At 40.5% G+C, this 24,018-nt stretch overlaps 2 protein-coding genes across 10 annotated transcripts in view; one reads left to right on the forward strand and one right to left on the reverse strand.

Moving 5' to 3' along the window:
* Nucleotides 1–1,022: 1,022 nt before the first annotated feature.
* Nucleotides 1,023–11,415, reverse strand: pygma (phosphorylase, glycogen, muscle A). The gene is made up of 20 exons (XM_085798045.1): nucleotides 11,067–11,415; nucleotides 8,496–8,597; nucleotides 8,299–8,377; nucleotides 8,090–8,193; nucleotides 7,710–7,841; nucleotides 7,475–7,586; nucleotides 7,303–7,385; nucleotides 6,122–6,265; nucleotides 5,803–5,895; nucleotides 5,465–5,611; nucleotides 4,620–4,783; nucleotides 4,339–4,453; nucleotides 4,130–4,231; nucleotides 3,503–3,650; nucleotides 3,361–3,419; nucleotides 3,118–3,259; nucleotides 2,747–2,954; nucleotides 2,019–2,153; nucleotides 1,715–1,781; nucleotides 1,023–1,547 (listed from the first exon to the last, which is right to left on the reverse strand). The coding sequence occupies exons 1-20, from the start codon at nucleotides 11,307–11,309 to the stop codon at nucleotides 1,398–1,400; spliced, it is 2,529 nt and encodes an 842-aa protein (XP_085654171.1). The 5' UTR covers nucleotides 11,310–11,415; the 3' UTR covers nucleotides 1,023–1,397.
* An 8,435-nt stretch (nucleotides 11,416–19,850) lies between these two features.
* The window catches only part of LOC146974556 (neurexin-2-like), a 112,303-nt gene continuing 108,135 nt past the window's right edge, over nucleotides 19,851–24,018 (forward strand). For 3 of the 9 annotated variants that reach the window (XM_085798046.1, XM_085798053.1, XM_085798048.1), the window contains exon 1: nucleotides 22,029–22,388. The gene's annotated coding sequence lies outside the window, so the exon portion shown is untranslated. Of the gene's footprint in view, nucleotides 19,918–21,954; nucleotides 22,389–24,018 lie in introns of those variants that run through there. The other 6 variants (XM_085798047.1, XM_085798050.1, XM_085798049.1 and 3 more) reach the window with 3 other exon arrangements.

Below are 24,018 nucleotides of genomic sequence, written 5' to 3' on the forward strand. Positions count from 1 at the left end.
TATTGTTGACAAACCTTTACGAAATTATGTCCAACCGCAGTTTTTTTTTTCAGTACAGTTCAACCATTAACCTGAAACAGCTCTTCTGTCACAACACTTTCCAACTACTTATCAACAATGGATGATTATCATCATTGATGTTATCAATTGAGCAGTTTGATGATGTAGCCGACATTCACACATGAGATGATGTGAGAGTCAACTCCGTCCTGCTTGTTTCATTATTACTGGTCAAGTTAATCGGGATAAAACGACTTTGAAGCCACTGGGTGAAGCTCCTGACCTGTCCGTCACTTAACTCAGTGTTCATTCATATAGCACATGAGACATATTCATGAAGGCTGTGGAATGGGAATGATACTATGACAATACAGGCGCATACAGTAGTCTGTTTCAGTACGTAATGAAATTGGTCATGTGCATTAATGAAGGCTGCACTAATGTGACATATTCAACATGCATGTGGCTGTGTGTAAGACAAATGATTAAGTTGACATTTAGTGTTTCAGACCAAACACTCTATAGAAGTGATTGCTGTCGGAAGATACAACTATTTAAGACTTATATTAACACAAATATATCACTTACTTCTGCTTTAAGGTGATATCTTCTGCTGTATGTGATCGTGTTGATTCATATTCTTATTTTTTACAGCTGCTGCAGATTATGTTTGTTAGACCTGTATCAGGGATTTAATTATCACACTATGAAGTAATGACCTCATGTGATAGTAAATACAGTATCGTCAATACAAAAGTCCTAAGGCCCCTTTTTGGATTAGTGTGCAAAACATTCACACACAATGTTCTGTTTTTAATAAAACAGACATTGTCAAAGTTTATGGTTACGTATAATTCAAAGGGCTTGAGCATGACGCTTAAAAGCGTAATAATTACAGTATGTTTGCAACAAAATGCATGATGGATGTATATTTATTCTTGTACTTGACAATGCTTTGATAAATGATGTGTAAATATCTGCATTCACCTGAAACTGGAGAAAAAAAAGTCACTGTGCTGTGGTGGTATTTAAGACAGTTTTTTATTCAGAATGGGTCTGAGTGGAAATAAAATAGTTTTTTTCTTTTTTATTAAAAACATTGTCACCAGTAAATTCACAAAGCCCATAACAAAGCTCTTTTATCCATGTCACACCACAGCAAAATAGAAATGTCTGCCTCCCTGGTAATAACTACAACGACTCTATGACACCAGTCTTTGGTCTGGATATTGTGAATACGCAGATATTAAAAATACACACATAACCAGTCCACGAGTTGTTGCGAGACTCGATGTAGCACTGCAGGGAGCAGTTAATGCTAATGTGTGTGGATGCAAGTTTATCGGGGCTTTTACCAGGAAAAAAAGGTGTTTGTGTCGAGCTGTCAGGGCGACAGTTTAGTGCTTATCGTCGGGGGCAGGGAGTTTCTCAAGCGTTGGCTCCATGCCCCAGATCTCGCGAGCATACTGGGCGATGGTGCGGTCACTGGAGAACTTGCCACATCCGGCGATGTTGTGGATCGCCTTCTTGGTCCATTCCTTGGGGTTCTGTTGTGAAGATGAAAGTGATTGACGTGAGATTAATAACATCAGTAACTAATAAGATCATTAGTTCTGAGTCTCCTTCTATTAGTGTTAATATTCATAGTGTAGCCATATCAATTAAAATGATCATAAAACAGCCATTCAGAGCCATTATTTATGAATTAACGTACCTTGTAGAGAGCATTGACTTTCTCCTGGCATTTAATGTAGTCTTCATAGTCAGCGAAAACCTTAAATCTGTTGAGAAAATAATTCGGAAATGTGCATTGTATCATGTACATTGTAAAATGTAAATGGACATGCAGTATGTGTGTCTGTTTCTATATGTCTTTTTGGTGTTTTTGCAGAAGACCATCATGAGTCGTTTTGTTTGTCTGCTTCTCTTGCATGAGCCTGCAAGTTTATACACATTCTTATTTGTATGTGTGTTTGCATGCGTGTGCCTCGGGCTGCTAATGTTAGATGTGCCTTTACCTGTCATGATGCATCAGCATGTTGACGATTTCTTTAAACAGGTCATGCTGATTTGGGCTAAAGAAGCCTCCAGCGATCTGGTCAATAGCCTGTTTCAGCTCAGGCAGACGATTGTAGTACTCGGAAGCGTGGTAACTAAGCGGGAACACATAAAAACACATTTAGATTCAATAGGAACACAGGCCCTGCTGCTGTAGTAAACAACCCATTCATAAAGGAGAGTAGTAGTCAGCGGCACCAGCAGGTTCCCCAAAGGCCACAGCTCTTAGAGTAGCAAACCTCAGCCTGCGTGGACAAATCATTTGAGCCTAGAAGCACCGACAGGCAGGGTGCAAGAAAGAGGTCACTGCTAAAACCTGCGCGAGACGGCAGAGCTGCTGGATAGTCGGAGTGAACGGAGCTCACTGCATCAATAGCAGAGATTTTGACAGTTGGAGTGCTTTGTTTGTATTTCCTCAAATGAATCTGAAAGCAGGTGCCACGCTGCTTTCTCATATGCAAACATATTCCATCCTGTAGTGGCACAAATAAAAAGACAAAAGAGGAACTCTTTCTCTGCCTTCGCTCCCTCTGACTTCCCCCAGTGGGATTATGTTAAACAATGTTTGAGACTTACAGCTCAATATCACCTTCATTCAATGGGGAACCTGTTTTGTAAAGAGGCGATACCACAAGGTGAATGTGCTTTATTAGCTGTTATGTCTGAGAGATTGTGTTTCATTCTTTACCCTTTCCTGTCCATTGCATCGACGTCATCCACTCTCATGCCGAAGATGAAAATGTTATCCATGCCGGCCTCCTCAGCCATCTCAACGTTGGCTCCGTCCATGGTACCGATGGTCAGAGCGCCGTTCAGCATGAACTTCATGTTGCCGGTGCCAGAGGCCTCAGTGCCAGCTGTGGAGATCTGCTCTGACAGGTCAGCTGCAGGGACGGCTGAAAGATGACAGGAGCAAGGGGGGGTTGATAACTCTAAGGAGCATTTTGTGTTTATGTTTTATGCTGTGTGTGTATCAAACAATCCTGACTGGGGACATCTGCAGAGGAGGGGATGAACATTTGCGATCAGCTTGAGAACAGACTGCGATTTAGTAATTACCTTTCTCTGCCAGCGTGACTCTGTAGTTCTCCAAGAAGATGACTTTCAGACGGTCTCCGATCACGGGATCGTTGTTGACCACCTCACCGATGGCTGTGATCAGACGGATGATCATCTTGGCAGTGTGGTATCCAGGGGCAGCCTGCAGGAACGGTGCGGTGGACAGTCAGAGAAGTAGTGTCTGATGAATGTGTGAGGTGAGTTTGTCTTTAAAGGCCTGTCGCATGTCGGTACACTACAAACCTTGCCTCCGATCATGACAGTTCTTGGGGTCCACTGCTTGTTGGGCTCCTTCTTGATGCCTGGAAGAAATATCCAAGTCATTTATAAAACTATTTTTTAAGAAAATGGCAAAGGACAGAGGCTTTGAAGTGTGTGTGCTTACGGTTGTAATAGGTGATGATGTGCAGGCAGTTGAGCAGCTGCCTCTTGTACTCGTGGATTCTCTTGACTTGGATGTCGAACATGGAGTTGGGGTTGATCTTAACCTTGTAATGCTCCTCCAGGTGCACAGAGAACTTCAGCTTGTTTTCCTGTGGGATGGAAAAATCGACTTGCAGTGAATTCAATTTCTATGTGCTGTTTGCAGACACATATTAAGTATTTTTAGCACAAAGAAAAAACAAAACATAATGACACATAATGAAATACAAGAGAAAGAAAATACAATATCATCAAGAAAACTACAGTTTCTTATATACTGGCCACACTGTTGCAGAGGTTGTGGTAGAAAAAACTGTCAGTGGAGGCTTTGACATTGATCACAGAGAAACAAACAGCTCTGCGGGTCCTTGAAAATACTGGATGTGTCAAAGCATTTACAGTCCATCACTGCACAAACAGACCTGAGCCACTTTTCTCTGGGCTTTTTCCTATACATGGCAGTAGCAAACCGTGTACATACAGCTGTTATATCTGTGTATCTATTTATCATCCTGAGATTAATGCTGTTAATTCTAAACTGGTGCATTCTCTGCACAGTTAAGATGAAATAATATCTTAGTTTTTTCACCTGCTTCACTTTGGCAATGTCACGAATGAAAGCTTCGTCATTGATGAACTTGCGGAGACCCTTCAGCTGGTCGAGATCACGAATGAAGTCCTCACCGATTTTCTGATTGACAGAAATAATGAAGGGAATAAAGGATATGTCAGTTTCCTTTGAAAGGTACGACTCAAATATGATCTTGGTGGTATCTGTGTGATTAGGAGGCAGCTGACCTCTGCGATGATCTCAGCCAGCCCGGGGTTGCACATGACCAGCCAGCGGCGAGGAGTGATGCCGTTGGTCTTGTTCTGGAACTTATGAGGCTCCATTTCGTAGAAGTCCTTGAAACTGCAGAGAGCGTGAAGCATCGCATACATCAGCACACGAAACCACAGAGGCTGGCGATTTATGGACCTGATGCGACTACACATACATCAACTATAGTTCTGCTGTTAATTATGATTTACCGCCATGGAGTGTTGCAGGGAAATTAGTGTTTATTTTAAGCACATACATAGTAGCTTTGAGGATGTCAGAGTGGATCTGGGCCACGCCGTTGACAGCATGGGAACCCACGATGCACAAGTGGGCCATGTTGATCCTCTTCTGTCCACCTTCCTCAATGAGAGACATGCGGCGCAGGCGGTCGTGATCACCGGGGAACTTAGCAGCAACTTTCTGCAAAATAAGGACAAACACAAGACGGCAATGAATGAATAGGTTGTGTGTGTGTTTTTTGTATCTATATATTTCTTACTGAATCATTCATTTCAATCTTTTTACATATGAAAGTAGGTCATTGTCAACCAAACAAACATAACTTCAGTGTATTATTGTACAGGATCACAGTTTACACAACCTTCCCACCGCTTCATATCCAAAATCATTCTTAAAAAAAAAACACCAGTTTGACATTTACATTACAGCATCAAGTCACTCCTTGCATTTTAATGTATTTATATCACAAAGAGATCTAAAAATATCCATTCGTAATCAGAGAAAAGATCAAATATTGAAATTTAAATGATAGTGCTTCTTTTTTCCTCTCCTTTTCTATCCTCGTGTTTTTAAATTCATATAAGTCTCAAACCTTATTCTCTAAGAGCTCCCACTGGGTTTAATCCTCATGGAAATGCACTGATTGTACAGTACCACACTTTGATATTATGTACATGCCTTAATGTGCAGCATGTATTCAAGCAGACAGATAAAAGTAAATAGAGGTATTATATTTAGCACTATATTAGCACTTAACCACAGCGAACAGAGACGCTGTGTGCTCTGCTCTCTCTGCTTCTACATAGTGAGGAGAAGCCATAAGGACACAGTGGATTCAACAGTGCAATGAGCAGCACTAACCTCCAGGTGGCGGCGGTTGATCTCATAGACGATTTCCAGGTGGCGGGGCAGCAGATGAGCAAACAGGTCGACGGGCCAGCGCTCCAGAGCTTCAGGAAGAACGGTGTGGTTGGTGTAGGCGCAGGTGCGAATACAGATGTCCCAGGCCTGGACACCAGCAGGAAATACAGACATTAGTCAAGTGTAAATTTTACTGTGAAAAACATTGTGAAAAAAAAAACCACTTGATGCTTTATCATTTCTCTTGGTGGTGAACTATACGGAATAATGATCTCCTAAAAAAAACATTATTCCTTCCTAAAAAATGAAAATTGATCAGTGTTGCAGCTCTTCCTCACCGATTCCCACAGAAGCTTCTCCTCATCAACCAGGACCCTCATCAGCTCAGGAATAGCCATGGCAGGGTGAGTGTCGTTCAGCTGGATGGCAACCTGTATGTGCAGAACATTACTATATGTCAACATATAATTAGCATACAGAATAAAGTGCTTCAGAGACACTGCTCCCTTCAAATATTCTCATAAAATACAATGAAACCCACCTACAGCCCATTTTACACAGTGACAGGGGCAATTTAAGGAAGGCGAGACGAGAGAACATCAGGGGGAAATCTTTTCATTTTTGACAGAAACTATTTTGTTGAGTTTTTCACTTCACCTTTTCAGGCAGCTTGTTGAAGTCTGTGCGAACAACATCCCTGGAGCCAAACTTAGAGACCTTGAAACGGCGGATGATGTCTTGCAGGGTGGCAGACACCACAAAGTATTCCTGCTTCAGACGGAGCTCTTTCCCTTCAAAGAACTGAGGATAAAGACACATTTTAGTCTGTTTCTGTTCTGCAGGCAAGCATGAATAGTTTTTTTAATCCATTAAACATAACCTTTTGCATATAAGTGACTGATGGACGACAGAAATCTTTTCATTTTGATAAAATTATGATCTAAATGAAGGAGCTCTATGTGCAATATTTGTAATAGAACCATCATGCACTTCTAATCAATCTACTGTAACATTAAACATCTAGTCTATTTATATTGCACAGTTTTGTGTTAATGCAAGTACATGTGTGCACACCCTCTGTATAAAAGAACAGCCCCCTTTATAATGAGACTATGAGATATTTATGGAAGAATTCAGGCTTCATGTGTTTCATTGGGAGCATGCATTAAAATTCAAAAGAATATACTGAAAAGAATCTATTCAGTTTTTCCTTCTTCCTTTATTTTCATTTTCACATTTCTGAGTAACCAAGAAGCTTTTCAATTCACTATAATATTAAAGTCAAAACCTTTCTCATTTTTAATGGCTGAAATGCAAAATGTCATTTCAATTGACTAATTAGCGAATGAAATAGTTGTTTTGGTGCGTCTGTATTGTTAATAGAAAAACACAGCATCAATGAACAGCACCGACTACACTGAATTCAGACAAAGCTGGAATATCAGCTCCACCACAGCTCCTGCTCTCACTTGCACAGACATAAATTACCAGACCTGACATGAGTTATATCTCGAGCTAGATGGTTATCTCCTAAATCCTCCCTCTTCAGCCTTCAGGGAGTCAGCACATGGTGGTCAGGTTTTATGTCAGATATTAAGGACAGCTTCAGAGGAAGCTGAAAGAGCACACAGTGGCTCCAGCTGAAGACAAAGGATACTAGTTGGGTCCAAATTATGGAAATCCATCTCTCAGTGGACTTAGGATAAGCCCTGTACAGTGGCTCAGGAGCCATACAGGCTGCAGCTCCTTTACCTATCAACATTCAGCTGTTTCCTCTAATTCAGATTAACATGTGCAGCTCTGGTGGATTAAAAGGTAATTTAGTTATATTTTCTTACGTTGTCGTTGGGGTACAGCACACGGGAGATGTTCTCAGCCAAGTTTCTGTCCAGAACAGCCTGAATGTAGCCACCAACATTGACTGTAAGGGGAAAATATATGTGCATAAACTCCTCTGGTTCATACTCTCTCTTATTTGTTGTGGGATTGGATCTCTGCTATGACACGTACAGTCTTTAAGGTTGAAGTCGCAGGGAGCCTTTGCAGACCACAGCCTCATGGTGTTGACAATGTTGTTTCTGTAGCCAGGGATAGGGCTGTCGTATGGCAGAGCCAGCACTACCTGCCAGTAGCATGAGAGACGGAGACAGACATTTCAAATTAGTATTTCAACGCTCATCTCATAACTCATCGTCATCTCAGAAAACATATCTCATGTGCATTTTGCTTTGAATCATATTTTCACCTGACTGTCAACCCATTTGACGCCATCAGGGTGATGCTCGGTTCTGCCATAGAAATGCACGGGACGCATGTACTCGGGGCGAGCCTTCTCCCAGGGGTTGCCATAGCGCAGCCAATCATCAGCCTCCTCAACCTAGATAATGACATGCATTTATGGAGGGGGAAAAAAAACACTAATTAGGTGAACGGCTTTCTGAGCTGAGGCAGACAGACAATGATCAGGAACATCAGGTCATGATGGTGATAAAGGAAATGTATCCAGCAGGGGATATGAGGCGAGAAAAGAAACTGGCAGCTATTCTTACACCCAGACAAAAATAATGTGAAGTTTCTAAAAGAATAAAAAGACAGCAAGAAGCCTGGAAGTTGAACATTTCTAACCTGCCAGCCGTTGACAATTTTCTGATTGAAGATACCGAACTCATAGCGAATACCATAACCATAGGCAGCCAGACCCAAAGAGGCCATGGAGTCCAGGAAACAGGCTGAAAACCAGAGACAGCACATGAAAAAAAAACATTTTCTAATATTCACTAAAGGAGTAAAGGGTCTTGGAATTGATCAAATGTGAAGGGTGAAAAGATGCTCACCAGCAAGACGGCCCAGGCCTCCGTTACCCAGACCAGCGTCTTCCTCCATGTCCTCCAGCTCTTCCATGTCCAGACCCAACTACAGAGGACAACATGGACTGATGAATGGACTAATTCTGACAGGCTGCTTGTTTTTTTTATTGTTTTTTACAGTAGTTGAAAAAGGTTTTACCGTTATAAAACATGCTTTTTCTCACCTGGTATGTGGCCTCGTCACAGGCGTTCTCCAGTGCCAGGTTCACCATGGTGTTCTGCAGGGTGCGGCCCATGTAGAACTCCAGGGAGATGTAGTACACACGCTACAGTTTGTCAAGACAGGGAGAAATAATCAATAACAACGTGAATAAACTGACAGAAACTGTAATATCACTAACACTAACGGGGCTATTATTTGTGCCGTTATATAATTGGGGTTATAGAAAAGACTCCACAGCAGCATGACGCCCACAAGTTTGGCAATGGAAATCCTGAGAAACCGTATGCCAAATGTCACAAACACATCCAACTCAGACTGTCAAGGAAACCTTCAAATTTCATGATGGTCTGGAGTACATGGAGATGTGCCACCTGAGCCTGTGTTTAGCCTTTGCCATTTAGTTTTTTTTGTTGCCTCCTCTGACATGGAGGGGCAGACACAAGCTGAGGAAAGGCAGTGGAGAGGAAAGAAGAGGCGAAGGGGGGGGTGCATATTACTTTGGGTATTGCATAACACCAACATTTTGGCCCCAGACAGAAATAGCTCCTGTAGAGGTCGCTGTAAAGGTCAGCGTGAGCCTGATACCCTTTCATTGTGGAGTTCAAGACTGGCTTGATAGGAGAAATGGTTCAGATAGATGTGTAAAATAATAATGAATACAACCGACCGAGCCATATCACAGAGTAGCTAACAGGATGTCCTGAATTATATATGAATCCATGTTCTAAATTTTATCTGACTTCCATCCTTGTTTCATCTCATTATGCCAATTTGCTCTTTTTTTTCTTCTTCCAAATAAAATATATTAGCAATGCGAAAAATAAATCTGGGATTGTAACAGTAACTTTGCAGTATGTTGATCTTTACACAAAACTCTGGACTGAGGTTGATTGCCCTTCTCCTCCTACTTCTCCTCCTCCATGTTTCTGTTGAGACCTTTAAGGAACTCACCTTTGACCTTTCAGTCTAGAGCACCAGACCGGGCTGATACAGTTTAGGTCAGGTGCTTTCTGACTGAGAGTGCTGCAGCCCATCAACATCTGATTATAACATTTATGAGAAGTTGTTGAGTGCAAGAACTAAATTTCTTGCTCCTGATATCAATGCATGAGGGCTTTAACACTTAGGCCCCTGAACAATAACCCTTCAGAGTGAGTCGACGAAAAGATAAATTATCCCCTTCATTCAGTGGAGCTAATAATGAATGCAATTGGAACCGAGCTCCCCTCTGCTCTGCTGAATCTCCTGGTGTAATTACACACAATTTTATGCAACATTTTTAAAGCAAAATGTGGTTTTCATTTCATTTTTCTGCTTTAGGACAGTGACGCCAGCTTCCCATTGTTCCTTAAAGGTTCAGCCTGTTCAGCTGTTTATACCACTGCGGTTGCTGAGAGCTTCTGTGCGCCTTGTGCCTTCACATGAACCCAGATGTCCTCAGAGGCATGTGCTCAAATGACACAAGTAAAGGCTAGGTGCTTTATGGTCAGTCAGGATAGGAACAGAGGGTCATGGGGAGGTTTAATGTTTCAACACACTATAAGAACGGCAGCATACCAGCAGAGTGCTAAGAAGTTTAAATGTCATGACTTGGCATTACGCTGACACCAGGTTGCTCCAAGTACAGTGGAGGAATATCAAGCCCTGTCTCTCAGTGGAGGAAGAAGTATTCACATCCTTTAACCAAAGTAATTGAATCAACGCTACGGATATAAGAGTACTTGTAAATCTATGTACAGTGCATGCAAATGAAGTATCTCATGTTAAAGTGCTGGTTATGCAGAAAGATTATTGATATTCATCACTTACTTGAGTCTATGTATAAGCATTCTTCTATATACAATTAATCTAATCCAGTGATTTCCAACACAGCAGTCAGAGCCCCTCAAGGGTCATTCAGTAGATCTTAAGCTTCATGATTGAGCAGGGATGATTTTTTTTCTTTTATCTCGTCAGTTTTTCTTTTGTTAAAAGTCGGCTGATTATTTTCCTCTTTGACTCAATGACAGTCATTAAAGTCATCTGAGAAACCTTCAAGACAAATCACCTGCTAACAACACCAGAGTAAAAAAGGGGATTCTTCTATCGGAGTCAAGAGCCAAAAAGTTTGGGAATTAGCAGTTTGATGTGGCTTTGAATTTATCAGTACAGTATTTCCCTCTAGGATTAGTACAAATCTATACATCCATAATTGTAGAAGCATCAAATAAAACAGTACATATCTTCTGTCTCTAAAACTGTACTTAAATACAGTACTTTGATACATGCATAGGGGTTGCTTAAAGGTTCAGAACAAAATGCTAATTAAAGCACTAAGGACAATGTAACAGACTTTTCTTAATGTCCTGAGGGTGTGCTGCACTTCTCAGATTAAATATGAATGCAGGTCTTTGCCCTACACTTGGTTAAACACTATAAGCTCTATAATTTTCTCTATCACAAATACAAGATGTGATACAGTTTATGCCATTATTGCCATTAAAATAATAGCAGAGTTTCACTTCATTTGAAAATCTACATATTCTTGGAAGTTCACTTTTGTGTGTTTTGTTCTGTCATGACTTGAACTTACTTTGGGATCTTTCTCATAGTAGTGCTGCTGGGTTCTGATCCACCTGCCCATCAAGTGGTCCCTCACAGTGTGGGCAAGAGCAAAGTAGTAATCCCTTTTGGTTGCTACATTTCTATCCTTGACCAGGGTAAAGTGGAGATGTCTGTTGAAGTTTTGCTTCAGCTCTGCAACGTTTTCAACGCCGGCGAGGCCTCGCACTGAAATCTGTTTCTTTCTATCATGGTCAGACAGCGGTTTAGACATGGTGGCACGAGTTGTAGCGGCTCAGGGCTCTGACACTGGAAGAATGTAAACAGTAAGACAGCGGACACACACCACCAGGCCCAGACACACAGCAAGAGAGGAACCCACAGCATGAGTGCAGGTTCAAGGTTTTAAAGACCCTACTATGAATATTAAGCAGAGGGTGGAGCAGGTTGTATGTATTAGGTGAAGGGAGGAGCTTTTGTAGTTGGCAGAGGTTGCAACTTTTTTGATAATGTCACATAGGAATAACTAAGGGGCACGTCTTGGATCTATGACATTAGACAGGCGACGATGCATTGTGTCTTAGATTGAGATGACTTCATTTACAGTAAATTCATTCAATATAAACATGACAGCAATGAACTTTGAGTTCTATTTATTTTCCTTTTTTATATTTGACTTAAACTGATCAAAACCAATCTGATCAAAGCAGTGAGAGCGACATACTTTGAAAAATGGGGAATCCATTTCCTATTTTCATTTCTATCATGGTGGTAATATACTATTGCATAAAGGTGACATTCACAAAGATGACAGCCTATGATTTCAAGGATTCAGAATAATTGAAATAATGAAAAATATGAAGCCAGATATGTATCTTGGTGTGGTTACATTTTTCAATGCGTAATGGCTTCACTGTCCTGTGAAATGTATTGTCTGATATTGTAGGAGGGAGATAATATCTGGCAGCTACAGTGGCTAACTTGTTTCTCTCCCAAAAACTTGGCAGGAGTACCTCGGCCGGCAGATGGTGACGGTGTATTAAATTTTCTAAAATGTGTTTTGTTGCACCTAAAAAGCAAAGCACTGCAAAGTCTGCTAATTATCATATTGTAGGATGACACCATATTCATAAGGTGCTGCATTACGGGGCAGTTACAGGGCTGGACTTTCAGCAAACCAGACTACAGGTCTCACTGGCACCTACTCTCACACATGGCAACATTGCTATGTTTAACTCTTTCATGCTACTGTCAGATCACAAGTACTGTACGTAGTGGCACTGTAAATAACCGGTGATCCAGGGTCTGTGCTTAGATCACATTTGTTCAGGAGCCTGGAGCAACAACAGACACAAAATCAGCTGCAGCACAGCAATGTAAACCTACTCTATTTTCAGTTATCACTCTAGCGAGCCAAACTATCATGAAGTCTTGACCTTCTATAAATAGTAACGCTGACCCAGTCCCAAAGGCCATGATATTTGAAAGGCATATCTTGTTAATGTCAGCAAGAGCCGGCAGACAACACCAGTATTACTATGAATCGGACCACAGCATAAGGAGGGAGGCAGTGTTTGCTGAGTTGTTCTCAGTGGGAAGCGATCCTGCACTATTATTATTGTCTTGTTAAAACAAGACTTCTGCCTTCGGACTGAAATTGGTTAAAAGCTGGATGAGAGAGCGGATAGTGCTTTAGTGTCAAGATGGACTGGTTTGCAGTACACTTTGAATAAATGTTGACAGGGAAGCATTAGGAGTAAAATTAGTATGTCTTTATAACCATTTGCCACTCAGCAGCATGATTGGATGAGATGCAAAAAGGAAAAAAAAAAAAAGAAGCAAAACAAAAGATGCTCCTGTCAAACGCCACAACAGTTGGACTGCAGCTTAATAAGATTCAAATTGCAGGTGGTAGCTGAAGTGGTTGGCAGTGCTTCAAGGCCATTTCTGCATCACTGGAAGAATTTTTAGAACTTACACGGTATATAAATGATGTCTACACCATTTCCTGTTATGCTCCTTTTAAAGCTCCTGCATGCTAAATGACCCCCAGAACAGAGGAACCATCACACAACAGATGACAGAGATTGAAGCTGGCATGCCCCTGATTTGTCCATTATGATGAGCAAATTATGTTCTTACATGTCTACTGGCTGTTCTGTCAAATGGTACATCAAGCATTTCAAGACCACAGCGAACCAATGGACCGCCCGATGGAATCTGTAGACCAAGAAAAAAAAAAGAAAAGAAAATCATTATTTGTGAAGGCAAATTTTCAACAACAAATGAAATTGTTACGACAGCCAATCCGCTGAACCAGTGAGTTCAATGTGAGCAGGTTGTTTTTTTCTTATTATTGTTATGTAACCTCTTCATCTTCCGTCGACAGCAGCTGCCAGTTTGACTGACTGTCTGTCTTTTCACCTAACATAGTTAACGTATGATCTCTCTATCATGCAATCAGGAAGACGCATAAAAGTTTAATTAATTTTTATTTTAATTCAACTCTCAGGAGAAGATTAAGTCAATTAACTCTGATGTTAATGAAGGGCCTGATTGGCCAACAGCAACCGCAGTTATTAAAGGGTCTGTGTTGTCTGGCTGGTGCAACTGGCAATACAAATTTCACAGTTTTTCCCTTGTCTTTATGCACGCTGCTGTTTCATCAGGCTCCTTATTCTGTCAAACTACAATGAATAAATGGAAAAGATGGGAAGCAAATTAGGGACTTGATCAACAGTGTATATGCAGAGCAGACAGAAAATGGGAAAGGAAAAACACATTTTATGTTGATAACTCTGTGAGTTCGCAAATACTAATATTCCATATATATTCCAAATATCATTTCAGGCATTTTAAAATAAAAAAACGGAATATAAATACAGACATTAAAGACACGTCTTTGGTAAAGTTATTTCACTATCTTGATTTTGTTGGTAATATATATAAATGCCTGTTTAAAAAACATTTTTGAATAGTTTTTTGGGTATATGATCTATTGATGAAGTCAGTGTTTTTGCTTTTGCTTGGTCAGAGCTCCAGCAGTCAACAAAAGAAGAAACCCCTTGAAGATTTCCGTTATTTTTCATCCTTCACTCTTCAAAATACGAAGCTGACATTACAATGAAACCTCCCTTCCCCCAAGTCCTAAATGTATCTGAAAGCTGTCACACAGAATAATGTGTTACATCTGCAGGTGCAAGCTATGTCTCACACCTCCATATCCTAAACACCACGTTGCTCTGCATCATTTTCATAGGCATTCGATTTTGTTTTTTCTTTTTTTCCATTGCTTCTTTTTTTTCCTTTTAGTTTCTTGGTGTTCTTGCCTTTGGCGAGCCGCTGGATTCAGCTCTTTCCAGGTGAAGGAGAGAATTAATTTTTTATTTCCATCATGTCAGGATGCAGGAGTCATGGGATTGGATCCAGAGGAAGCAAAGCATGAAAAAACAGAAATGAGACTTGTCAGAATTTGAAAGGAGAAAAAAAAAAAAAGTCGACATGGGTGAGTTCTCCAAGGTTTCATTAGTTGAGTACAATCAGATGTAGAAATAACCAAATATGTGGCACAGGGCAATTGATTTAACCTGCTGGTAACATACTGAATAAGAGATGAATAATATTCAACCTACAGTAGTACTGTAAATGTAACATTTATGACCTGCAGCTGACCAAACACATTCCCTATAGCAGCTTAGCAGCCACATATTCACACTCTATCCTAAAACCTTAAGTTGATCAGGCTGCGATTCTCTTTTACTCGCTCTCTTGCATCACACATACACATTAAAAGTTGAGGTATTACACCTGCACATTAATTTCTGCACGACGCTGCAGCGAGCAATCCTAACTAGGCGTTCGTGTTTTGTGATTGTTAATGGTTTTAATTAAGATACACATTTTAAAATATGTTTCATCTAAACTGTAAAATCTGTGTTCGTTCAATTAATCTTCATGCACCGTGAAATCATTTACCTCCAGCTTCACTGCAATGTTTTATTGTGTTTTTTTCTTTTTTTTTTTCTCAATCTCTAAAGGTGGAAACAGGACGTTCAATTGCAGCCAGACTCTGTTTCTGTTGTGGGGAGCTAAAGCAGTGTTTTCAGAAAAGTAGTCATCTGATCCGCAGCATTGAAATGAATCACAAGAGAGTGGCTTCATGAGGGAGCTGTTAAGTCGCAGTGCTCCCCCCAGGTCAAATGATTTCTTTTGTCTGTCTGTGGATCTGTCAACATGGGGCCAACGCAGGAGGAATACTGGCACCTGGTGGTAAATCTGGTGTTGTCACATTGAAAACAAGCAGGTTTGTTTTATGGTAAGGAGGAGACGGCATGAGAGAGAACAATCAGTACTAGCGCCTGCACCTATGAGTCATGAGCATTATCCAATTCACTCAAGGAGATAAATCAGCTGATTAAAGGGACACTCCACCAATTTCACACATGACATTCGGTTTACTCATCACAAGGAGCACTTCTAAGTGTGTGAGAACAGGTCTCTCCTGTTTTCTTCGCCAGTGCCTCTGGAGGATCTGAAGGATCTTGATCATATCTTATGAAAGACAACTGAACTGTAATATGGGAATTGTAGGAGCCAGTGTTTTTTTCTGGACTAAAAGTCAGTATGTCTCAGACTCTGCTGCTTTGATTTAAACTGTCTTTTCTTTAATCTTTCTCTTGCGAATCCTCCGACGTTCCGATGTTGCAATATAGCACAGAATCAGTCATTTCTGGTCTATGTCTTCAATAGGAAAAAGAAAGCCTATTTATCTTCTGTTATCATGGAAGGTTTTAGAGACTTTAGATGCGTAGAATCTCATCCATGCAGCGCACTGGAGAGGTGTCTGATTGTTTCCATACTAATTCTGCGGCATGAAAATGACTCCAAACATACAGCCAGAGTCATAAAGAACTATCTTCAGCAACAAGGAAAAAAAAGAAGTCCTGCAACAGATGGTCTGGCTCCACAGAGTCCTGATCTCAACATCACTGAGTCAGTCTGGAATTGAAAAGACAGAACAGTGAGACAATGAGGCAGCCTCAATCCACAGAAGAACTGAGGCGAGCTTGCAAAAACACTGAAAACAACCTGCCTGCTTACTGCTGCTGCTGTGAAGACACCAAATAAATGACTGAATGATAACAATTATTCAGGGAATTATTTTTTCTCCTTTCACCTAGCTTCACTTTGCATTCTGTGTAACTTTTGCAAAAATCTTTGGACCTAATGCAATGCCAGTATTGTGGTTTAAAACAAACCACAACTACTGCAACAATAAGCAGATATTATACAGCCTAGATAGATATATCCCAGCAATTTACATCTATTTAAAACTTTATCTGCTAAACAAAATCCAACACTAACACGAGTGACTGTTGACTCATCAGCATTTCATCCATGTTCACCCATTAATCAAATTACACACAACTGCAAAGCAATTTAGATAGTTTAGCTTTTAGTCAGTTGGCTACTCTCTGGCTTGTTTATTTGCACAGCACTTATGCTGAATAGCTTGTTTTGAATGTGAACTGCTTAATTGTACTGAACAAACTGCTTGAGCTGCATAACCGAGTGTATCACAAAAAGAAGAGCTGCACTAGCCACGGAAATGTTGTTGGCTTGTGGACTTGTTTATCAGATAAAAAGAGAAATAACCTGCCGTTTGCTACAAAATCCCACAAAGCAGATCCAGTGACATGCATGCTTTACTTAAGTCCTGAGGGCTTTCTCATAATACGGATGTTGCTCAATATTTTATTGCAATTCTGGATATCTATCTCTCTGCACAACAGGCGACCGCCTCTATTTCTTCATCCAGGCCACAGAGCTTCTCTCTGCTCTCGACCAGAACAAAAATCAATAATTGCCTTAGACAGGTCACTAAAACACACATACAGTCTTTGGTATGGTGTTTGGGGGGCAGGAGTACCGCAGATGTTCACAATAAAAGCATGGGTCAGAGTATGATTGTGCCCCAGAGGTAGAGACAAAAAGATAACAGATGGGTGACTTAACATAATTCAGATTTAGTGCATTGCGATACTGTAAAACACACTTTTCTTTCTATTTGTATTCTCTTTACATTTGTTGATGCTTCGTTGAACATTTCTGCTTGGGAGGGTTTAGTTAAAAACACAACACATATTTCCTAGTGCAAAAGACCTTATGACACAACAAGATTAAGTCTACAACCATGTTACGCTCCGTGAGGCTGCATTTCGGTGGTGCTTTGAGCTGAATGCTAACACCAGGAAGCTAACTATCATGCAGTGACATGCTGAGATTTATGTTGAGCCTCTTCAATCCCTCAGTTTAGCTTGTTACCTTGATTTGTGAGAAAATAAACATCTTTGCCACATTTCATAGTTGCTGAGATGCTCTGCTCTAGAAAAAAAAAAGTGAGCTTGCTGGTGACGTTAGAGGAAAATGCCAGGGGAGCATCAAAGTCAGGCAGGTTCATCCTCTGGGAACCACAAATGTCTAGTACAAAACATCATGGTTACAAAATCAACAGTGCACCAACCTGTGCTAAGACACAAGCGCTACCAAGGAGCTCTGTTTCCACAGCGACTGGTTTCATCATGTCTACTTTCTGTTTACTTGCAGTGCCAGCCTGGATGCTTCGTTTCTCGCCATTGGAAATAATGGGTTTCGGGGCACAGCGGTGCCATTACAGCTTTCTTTCTAGAAGTCGCGTGAGATTGCCTCACTTTTAAATGAAAATAATTCTTCGCAAAGACATTTTACTGTTCCCAGACCTTCTGTGCGATTTGAATTACAATTTGCTTAACAAATTAACAAAAAGAAGCAGAGACAATAGGTGTATGATGTATGCAAAGTCACATTTGCTTCTGAAATACACCCAACACAGGATGTCTGTCTGCTTCTTGCTCAATGCCTTGACCACAATTGTATTTGGCATTTGATGATTAAAATGTTAATGCCACAAAATCACTGACAGATTAACACTGTTTGGAAATTCATACAGTTAGGCACTAAATATTCATTCATCTTAAAAATGAAATATATTCTGTGTAAATATATACAGTACAGTGAGATAATGACGTCCTGGGTGGAGACACACCCTGTATTAAAAAAAATAAAAAAAAATAGGAGCTGCTCTCTGCAGGGCGCGTGCGTGTTGGGGCACGTGAGCCCCTCCCCACATTAGAAACACAGGAACCGGGTTACTTACAGGTGAGATTGCTGAGAAAAAAACAACCTTTTACAGTTGAGACAAGGAGTTAACAGCAGGGCATGGGTGGACTTACACACTGTGTGCAAGATGACTGCAGTCCTGGCTCCATCCCTGAGTGGCGGACGTCTTAAAACATCCTAAAGTTTTGACCAGCTCCATCTTTGAATTTACGGCGGCTCTTCCATTCATGCTACAAAATCCAGCAGATAAACCCGGAGGTTGAATCTCTCTCTGGTCTGGCTTTCCCTGTGAGCAGCTGAAGGGCTTTTCGGGCTTTTCTTCACCTCCATTTGTAAGTAATTTGATAACTACATAATGTTACAAGTGTTAGGTTTGAAAAGCGAACCTGCTGTTATATATATATAACACAAAAAGATGCTGTGCTAACTATTAGCATTGGTGTGGCACAGTAATCGCGGCAATGACATGTGTAGGCGAGTTGTGTTGATATGTCTCTTGTTGTTGGCTTGGTGGTCGCTTTTACCGGGCTTTTCTATGAGCCCAGGTGGAGGTGACGTACGTACGTACGTATGGCTGGCCGCTCTACGTCAAAATCGCCGCCATATTGGCACCGGAAGAGACTGCAGTTATGAGCTTTTCTGGTAGTCTGGATAAAAACCATGATAATACATCCATGATAAAAACAAACTAACACTATGCTCATGTTCTGCAAACGATTTCAACAAGTCCTTTAATAGATAGGCTACATTAACTTACTTTTGTGGCAGGCTAGGGAATAGTTCAGTGATAAGGAATGACAGAAATAACATTTGAATAACAATTAAAACACTAATTAAAAAGTAGCCTAGTGTGCAAAATGAACATAGCTCTAACTGCATTTATATACGGCTTAATTGATCCAAACGTGTCAGTCAGATGTCACAGGAGGCAAAAAATTACATTGTAGGCTTTGGTTGAATAAATGAATTAAATAAAATGTAATATAGCCTAAAGAAAGAACCCTGCAGCAAAAAACAACAGTGCATTAGCCTACCACAGAATATCATATTTTTTATATTCCATGCGTACAGCAAGGTTCAACATTAATTTTTAATTTTTCTGGTAGGCCTATCTGCATAATATTGGCATAGTAGCTAATAGCAAACAGTACAAATAAGGGTTTTAAGTAGCCTAAATACAAAAATACGGGCGTTTCTTATGATAGAGAATTGAATTCACGATCTAAGTTACTGAGTTTATTTTAAACTTTATGCTGATACACATCCCCCTATCTGGAAAATGGTGATCATAAGTAATTGGAGCCAATGCTTCTTCTTTTTCGTCAAGTAAAACTGTTGCTTCCCCCATCCCCACTGACTTGCATTTATTTACAGTTTTTGCATTTTTCAATATGGTGGTAATGATGTAGGAAGCAGCGAACAGGTGGCATCTGTCTATGTCTGTGAAGACAGAAGCTGTGGGAAGACAAAATATCTGTTTGTTTGGTCTGAGGTGCTGGTGTCCTCGTACAACATCCAGTGGCAGGGTTGATAGTTTAGAGAAAACATTTGAGATAGCTACTAAAGTTAGACTTAGAACTTATAGTCTATACATTAACCTCAACAAAGTCTCTTTTAGTCCAGTCTTGCACTCTGCACTGACAAATAGCAATACCAAGCCAATAGTCACAGCTGACCCATCGCACAGATATTGAAATTCAAATGGCTGAAGAGGGAGGCAGAAGGTAAGATTAAATGATGGCAAGACAGGAAATTCATAACCACTTGACCCCTCTTATAAGTAGCAGCAGAAAACCATCAACCAACATTTAACCTCTAAAATGTGTGTGAACTTTGTTCTTGAGAGAAGGGTTTAAAATCAATCAGCTCTCCAATGAGGACATTGTTTGGATTACAGTCCTACTGTCCCTGCTATGTGACTAGCGAGCAAATGAAATCTCATTATTTGTGGACATTTCTTTACTTAAGAAACTGTTTTTGGATTTATTTCATTGTTTAGCATGCAAATAGGCTACTGTTTATTTCTGTTTTTGGATGACCATAAAAGCTTGTACTGTATTAATCTTCTGGTATTCTCAGACACAAATGCTGCAAAATATTGCTGAAATACTAGTACACGTTGACAAAAATCTACACAAAGCTTAATTTTCTATCATATAGTGATGAAAATATATTTCTAAATTCCCATAAGTGTTAATTTATAAACACTAGTGTTGAATTTTAGCAGTGAGGATTTTGATATGTAGCTGCAAAAGTATTCAACCCCATTTACTCACTCAGGCTGAATTGTTTCGCAGGCAAAAACATTTCTGAACATTCATTATTCATACGTCATCCTCAGATTCAAGATTACTTTGATTTTATCTGCCTTGCAAGGAAGGCTTAGGCCCGTACAGTCTGAGGCTTTTAGAGATTCATGGGTGAGTCAACTGTCACTGATAAGTGAAATTTTCTACACTGACATCACTGCATACCCTGCACACCAGAATACCTTTAACGCATATAGGAGAGTGAGTGTAAAATATGAGTTTTCAAAAGAAGTAATGTAATACATCTCCGGGTGGTCTGAGGACATCTGGTAACAGCTATAATACACACAGCTGGCAGAATCATCCAGAAAATGTACAATTTTCTTCAACATGGCAGGGTTAAAATGTTCATGCTCGTAAGCACTAGACTTAATCCAACTTGTGTTTACATTCTGATCCCCCTTCTGTTTGTTTTTCAATGTTTTCATTGAGACTTAATTTACAAACCTGTTCCTCTTTCCCTTTTTGTGTGTTTTGACTGAATGAATGACTTATTTTATCATTTTGCCCATTATGTAAAGCCCTACAGTAGCCTATGACTTGCTTTTTTGAGTGACTTTTTCTACATTTAGTAAATCAATGTTTCTTAAGTCCACACTAGTTTATATTCATATAATAATTTCTGATCTCTGAAAACTCCTGGTTCCTAAATTTACATTTTCACTCCACTTGATAGACTGCTTTTTATATCATTTCAAAACAAAACTTCAGGATATAAATAAAATCAAAGTCTAAATCCCATTATTACTTTAATGTCACCTGAGAGGATGGGATTTCTAAAGGTCTGGCTCTCGTGGCCATTACAAATAGCAGATTTCAAAACTGCATTTTATGTGTTGGAACTAAAGAAAGAAATTCACTTTGCACCAGTTTCACCTGGTAATCTAGTTTCACTGCTGGAACAAAATATAAATCGTTGCCCCACAGCAAAGAGAGTTTTCCATGATAAAACTGTTAATAGACAAACTGGATATGGTAAACCGTTGTTACTGTGGGAACGTTGCACTGTTGAGTTTAATAGAAATGAAAAGAAGCTCTGTATCATGGAGACACACCTACTGGAACAGGTGCATGTGGGATAAACACGAGCAGGTCAATTGTAATTTTAACCTGTTTCAGCTCAGTTAAAATGTCACAGTAGATTAAGCCATTAAAGAATAATATATTTGATTAAGCTTTTAAACAGCATCCCTGCAGCTGGTGAACCTTTCACCATGTGCCTTGCTCAAGGACACGTGGGCAGCATAAAGAGGTGGGGATAGGATGGGGGGAGGGCAGCCGCACTGCATGCTTGCTGCTTTTAAATGAGATGCTACTCATATGTTAAGATGCAGTTTGTAGGAGAAAAAAAAATCATACATGGGATGGAAATTAAAAACTGTACCTGCTTGACCGGCCCTACCACAGGTTAGTGGTTAAGCGCCATTTAATCCTCCATGGCAACGCTGCTGTAAGTTTGATGGGGAGCAGGATTGGTCAACAGCAGCTGACCGCGCCCTCAACCCATATAAGCTACCTACCAAACTATTACCATCAAGTGTCGGGGGAATGACGGCTCTGCTGCTGCCGCCGCTGCTGCTGCTGCTGCTGCTGCTGCTGCTGCTTTCTGTGCGGCGGGGGAGAGAGAGCATCTTTGTCTGTTCAGAGGAGCTGTGGGCTTCCCTGCCAGCCTGCCTCCATCGACACAGCAACATCTAAAGATAAGAAGACTATTCTCTCTGAAGGCAAAGGTCGCGCAATCATCTACCGCATTCATCTCTGCTCGGTTTTTTAGGATTTTTTTTTCCTTCTCCTCCCTCCCTCTCTCTCTTTTGCGGTTGTGTTTGCCTGGCTGGAATAATCAAACCTCGCTGTATCCATGTGTCGGATCGCTGGATGATGCACAGGTAAATGACACCGCACACCTCCTACACGCAAACGACCTTATGGAAGGCGGTAATTAGCTTTACAGCGTGCTGCGGTAAGAAAAGCAAGATAAGCCGTTGCTCCATCAGTGTCTATGTGTGTTTTTCAATGTCAGTGGTCCGGAATTGTTTGTTTTTCCCATTCGGGGATATTGAGCCGCTGCTGCTCACCAATTATTGACACTTCTCTTGAGGTGTGTTTTGGAGATGTCACTTAATGTGGCCGGAGACGGTCAGTTTTCAAAGCAACCTTCTTTGTTACCAGTGTTTACAGTCAGTTGAGGTGGGTGGAGGAGAGGTATGCTTTCCAAATTCAACACGGTTGCGGATGAGGTCGCTTAATTGCGTGCCGGAAGACATGCCCTGTGGTTGGGCTACAGCAGTGGTGGCTTTTCCTTTGAATAAAGGCTGCAGCCCCGGCGGAAATATGGAAACGAGCTACATAACCTATTGTTAGTGTTATTTGATTCACCAGATGGCACATGTCGGGTTGGCTTTGTATTAATTATATAGGATATAGATACATACTATATATATATGTTTGTGTGTGTGTGTGTGTGAATGTGAATATGAATATATAACATACTACTAGATATGTCTGTTTTTTGTGTGCATGTATGTACACTGTGTATATATCTTTCTATATATATCCTATATATGTATATAGGCAGCACACACTGACATATATACACATATATTTATTTATAGATCATATAAAGTGTAGTTAAGGTGTTTTTTTGAGTCATGCAGCATTCAGGACCCTTGTCTGTGAGATGCTTGAGGTAGCATATTCATTATTGAGAGGGATTTCATGTTCTGTGCCAAAGGACTGGCCGGTTTAAAGATGGGAAGGAGAGAGGCAGACAGGGAAGGAAGCTGTAGTTGAGTCAAGAATCTGCCACATCATCTGCAACAAAAGCAACTTCCACCACCATCGTCTCTTAATATCACCCATTAAATCAGAGGAAAGTTGTGAGCATAAAGGAAAAGGTTTTCTCACCTGTGTGATGAGATGTTTCTTAAAACCTGCAGCTTCAATCCCCACGCCCCCATAGGAGGCTGCTGCTGCTGCCTCCATACTGGCAGCAGTTCAGGAGGGTCGACCACTGAGGAGGTGGTGTGGTTCAAATTAAACCAAAGCTTTGGGCTCCAAAATGTAAAATTTACAAAAAAGAAAAGAAAAGAACAAATTTCAGTCAATCCTCCACACTAATTTACTGCACTGCATATTACAGACTAAGTGGATGAATATGAATGAACAGAGAGGCAGTTTACTTAATCATTGTCTATTGTTCATTGGATTGCATGAATTGGTACAGTGTGGAATTTTAATATAATTTTATTCCACACAGTGTGTTTATTTCATTTTATGACTGACTCCAGTGTTATTGCTTCAAATGGCAAGGTCTAGGAGCCCACAAGCCATGATGATTTGATTAATTTATCACACAAAAAGGCAGAGGTGAGGTGGCCAAGATACAGAGCACAGCTCGCATACGTGCTGCTGCAAACCTATTTGCTTTGCAAATTATACCCACAACAGTAACGCAACACCATTTGTTGCTGAGTTTTCAGACTGGAGAATCTGAAATCTATTACCTTCACAGACTAG

The sequence above is a fragment of the Trachurus japonicus genome, chromosome 14 (genome assembly GCF_045865225.1).
Source record: "Trachurus japonicus isolate A0001 chromosome 14, Traja_1.0".
In the NCBI taxonomy this organism is placed as follows: Eukaryota; Metazoa; Chordata; class Actinopteri; order Carangiformes; family Carangidae; genus Trachurus; species Trachurus japonicus.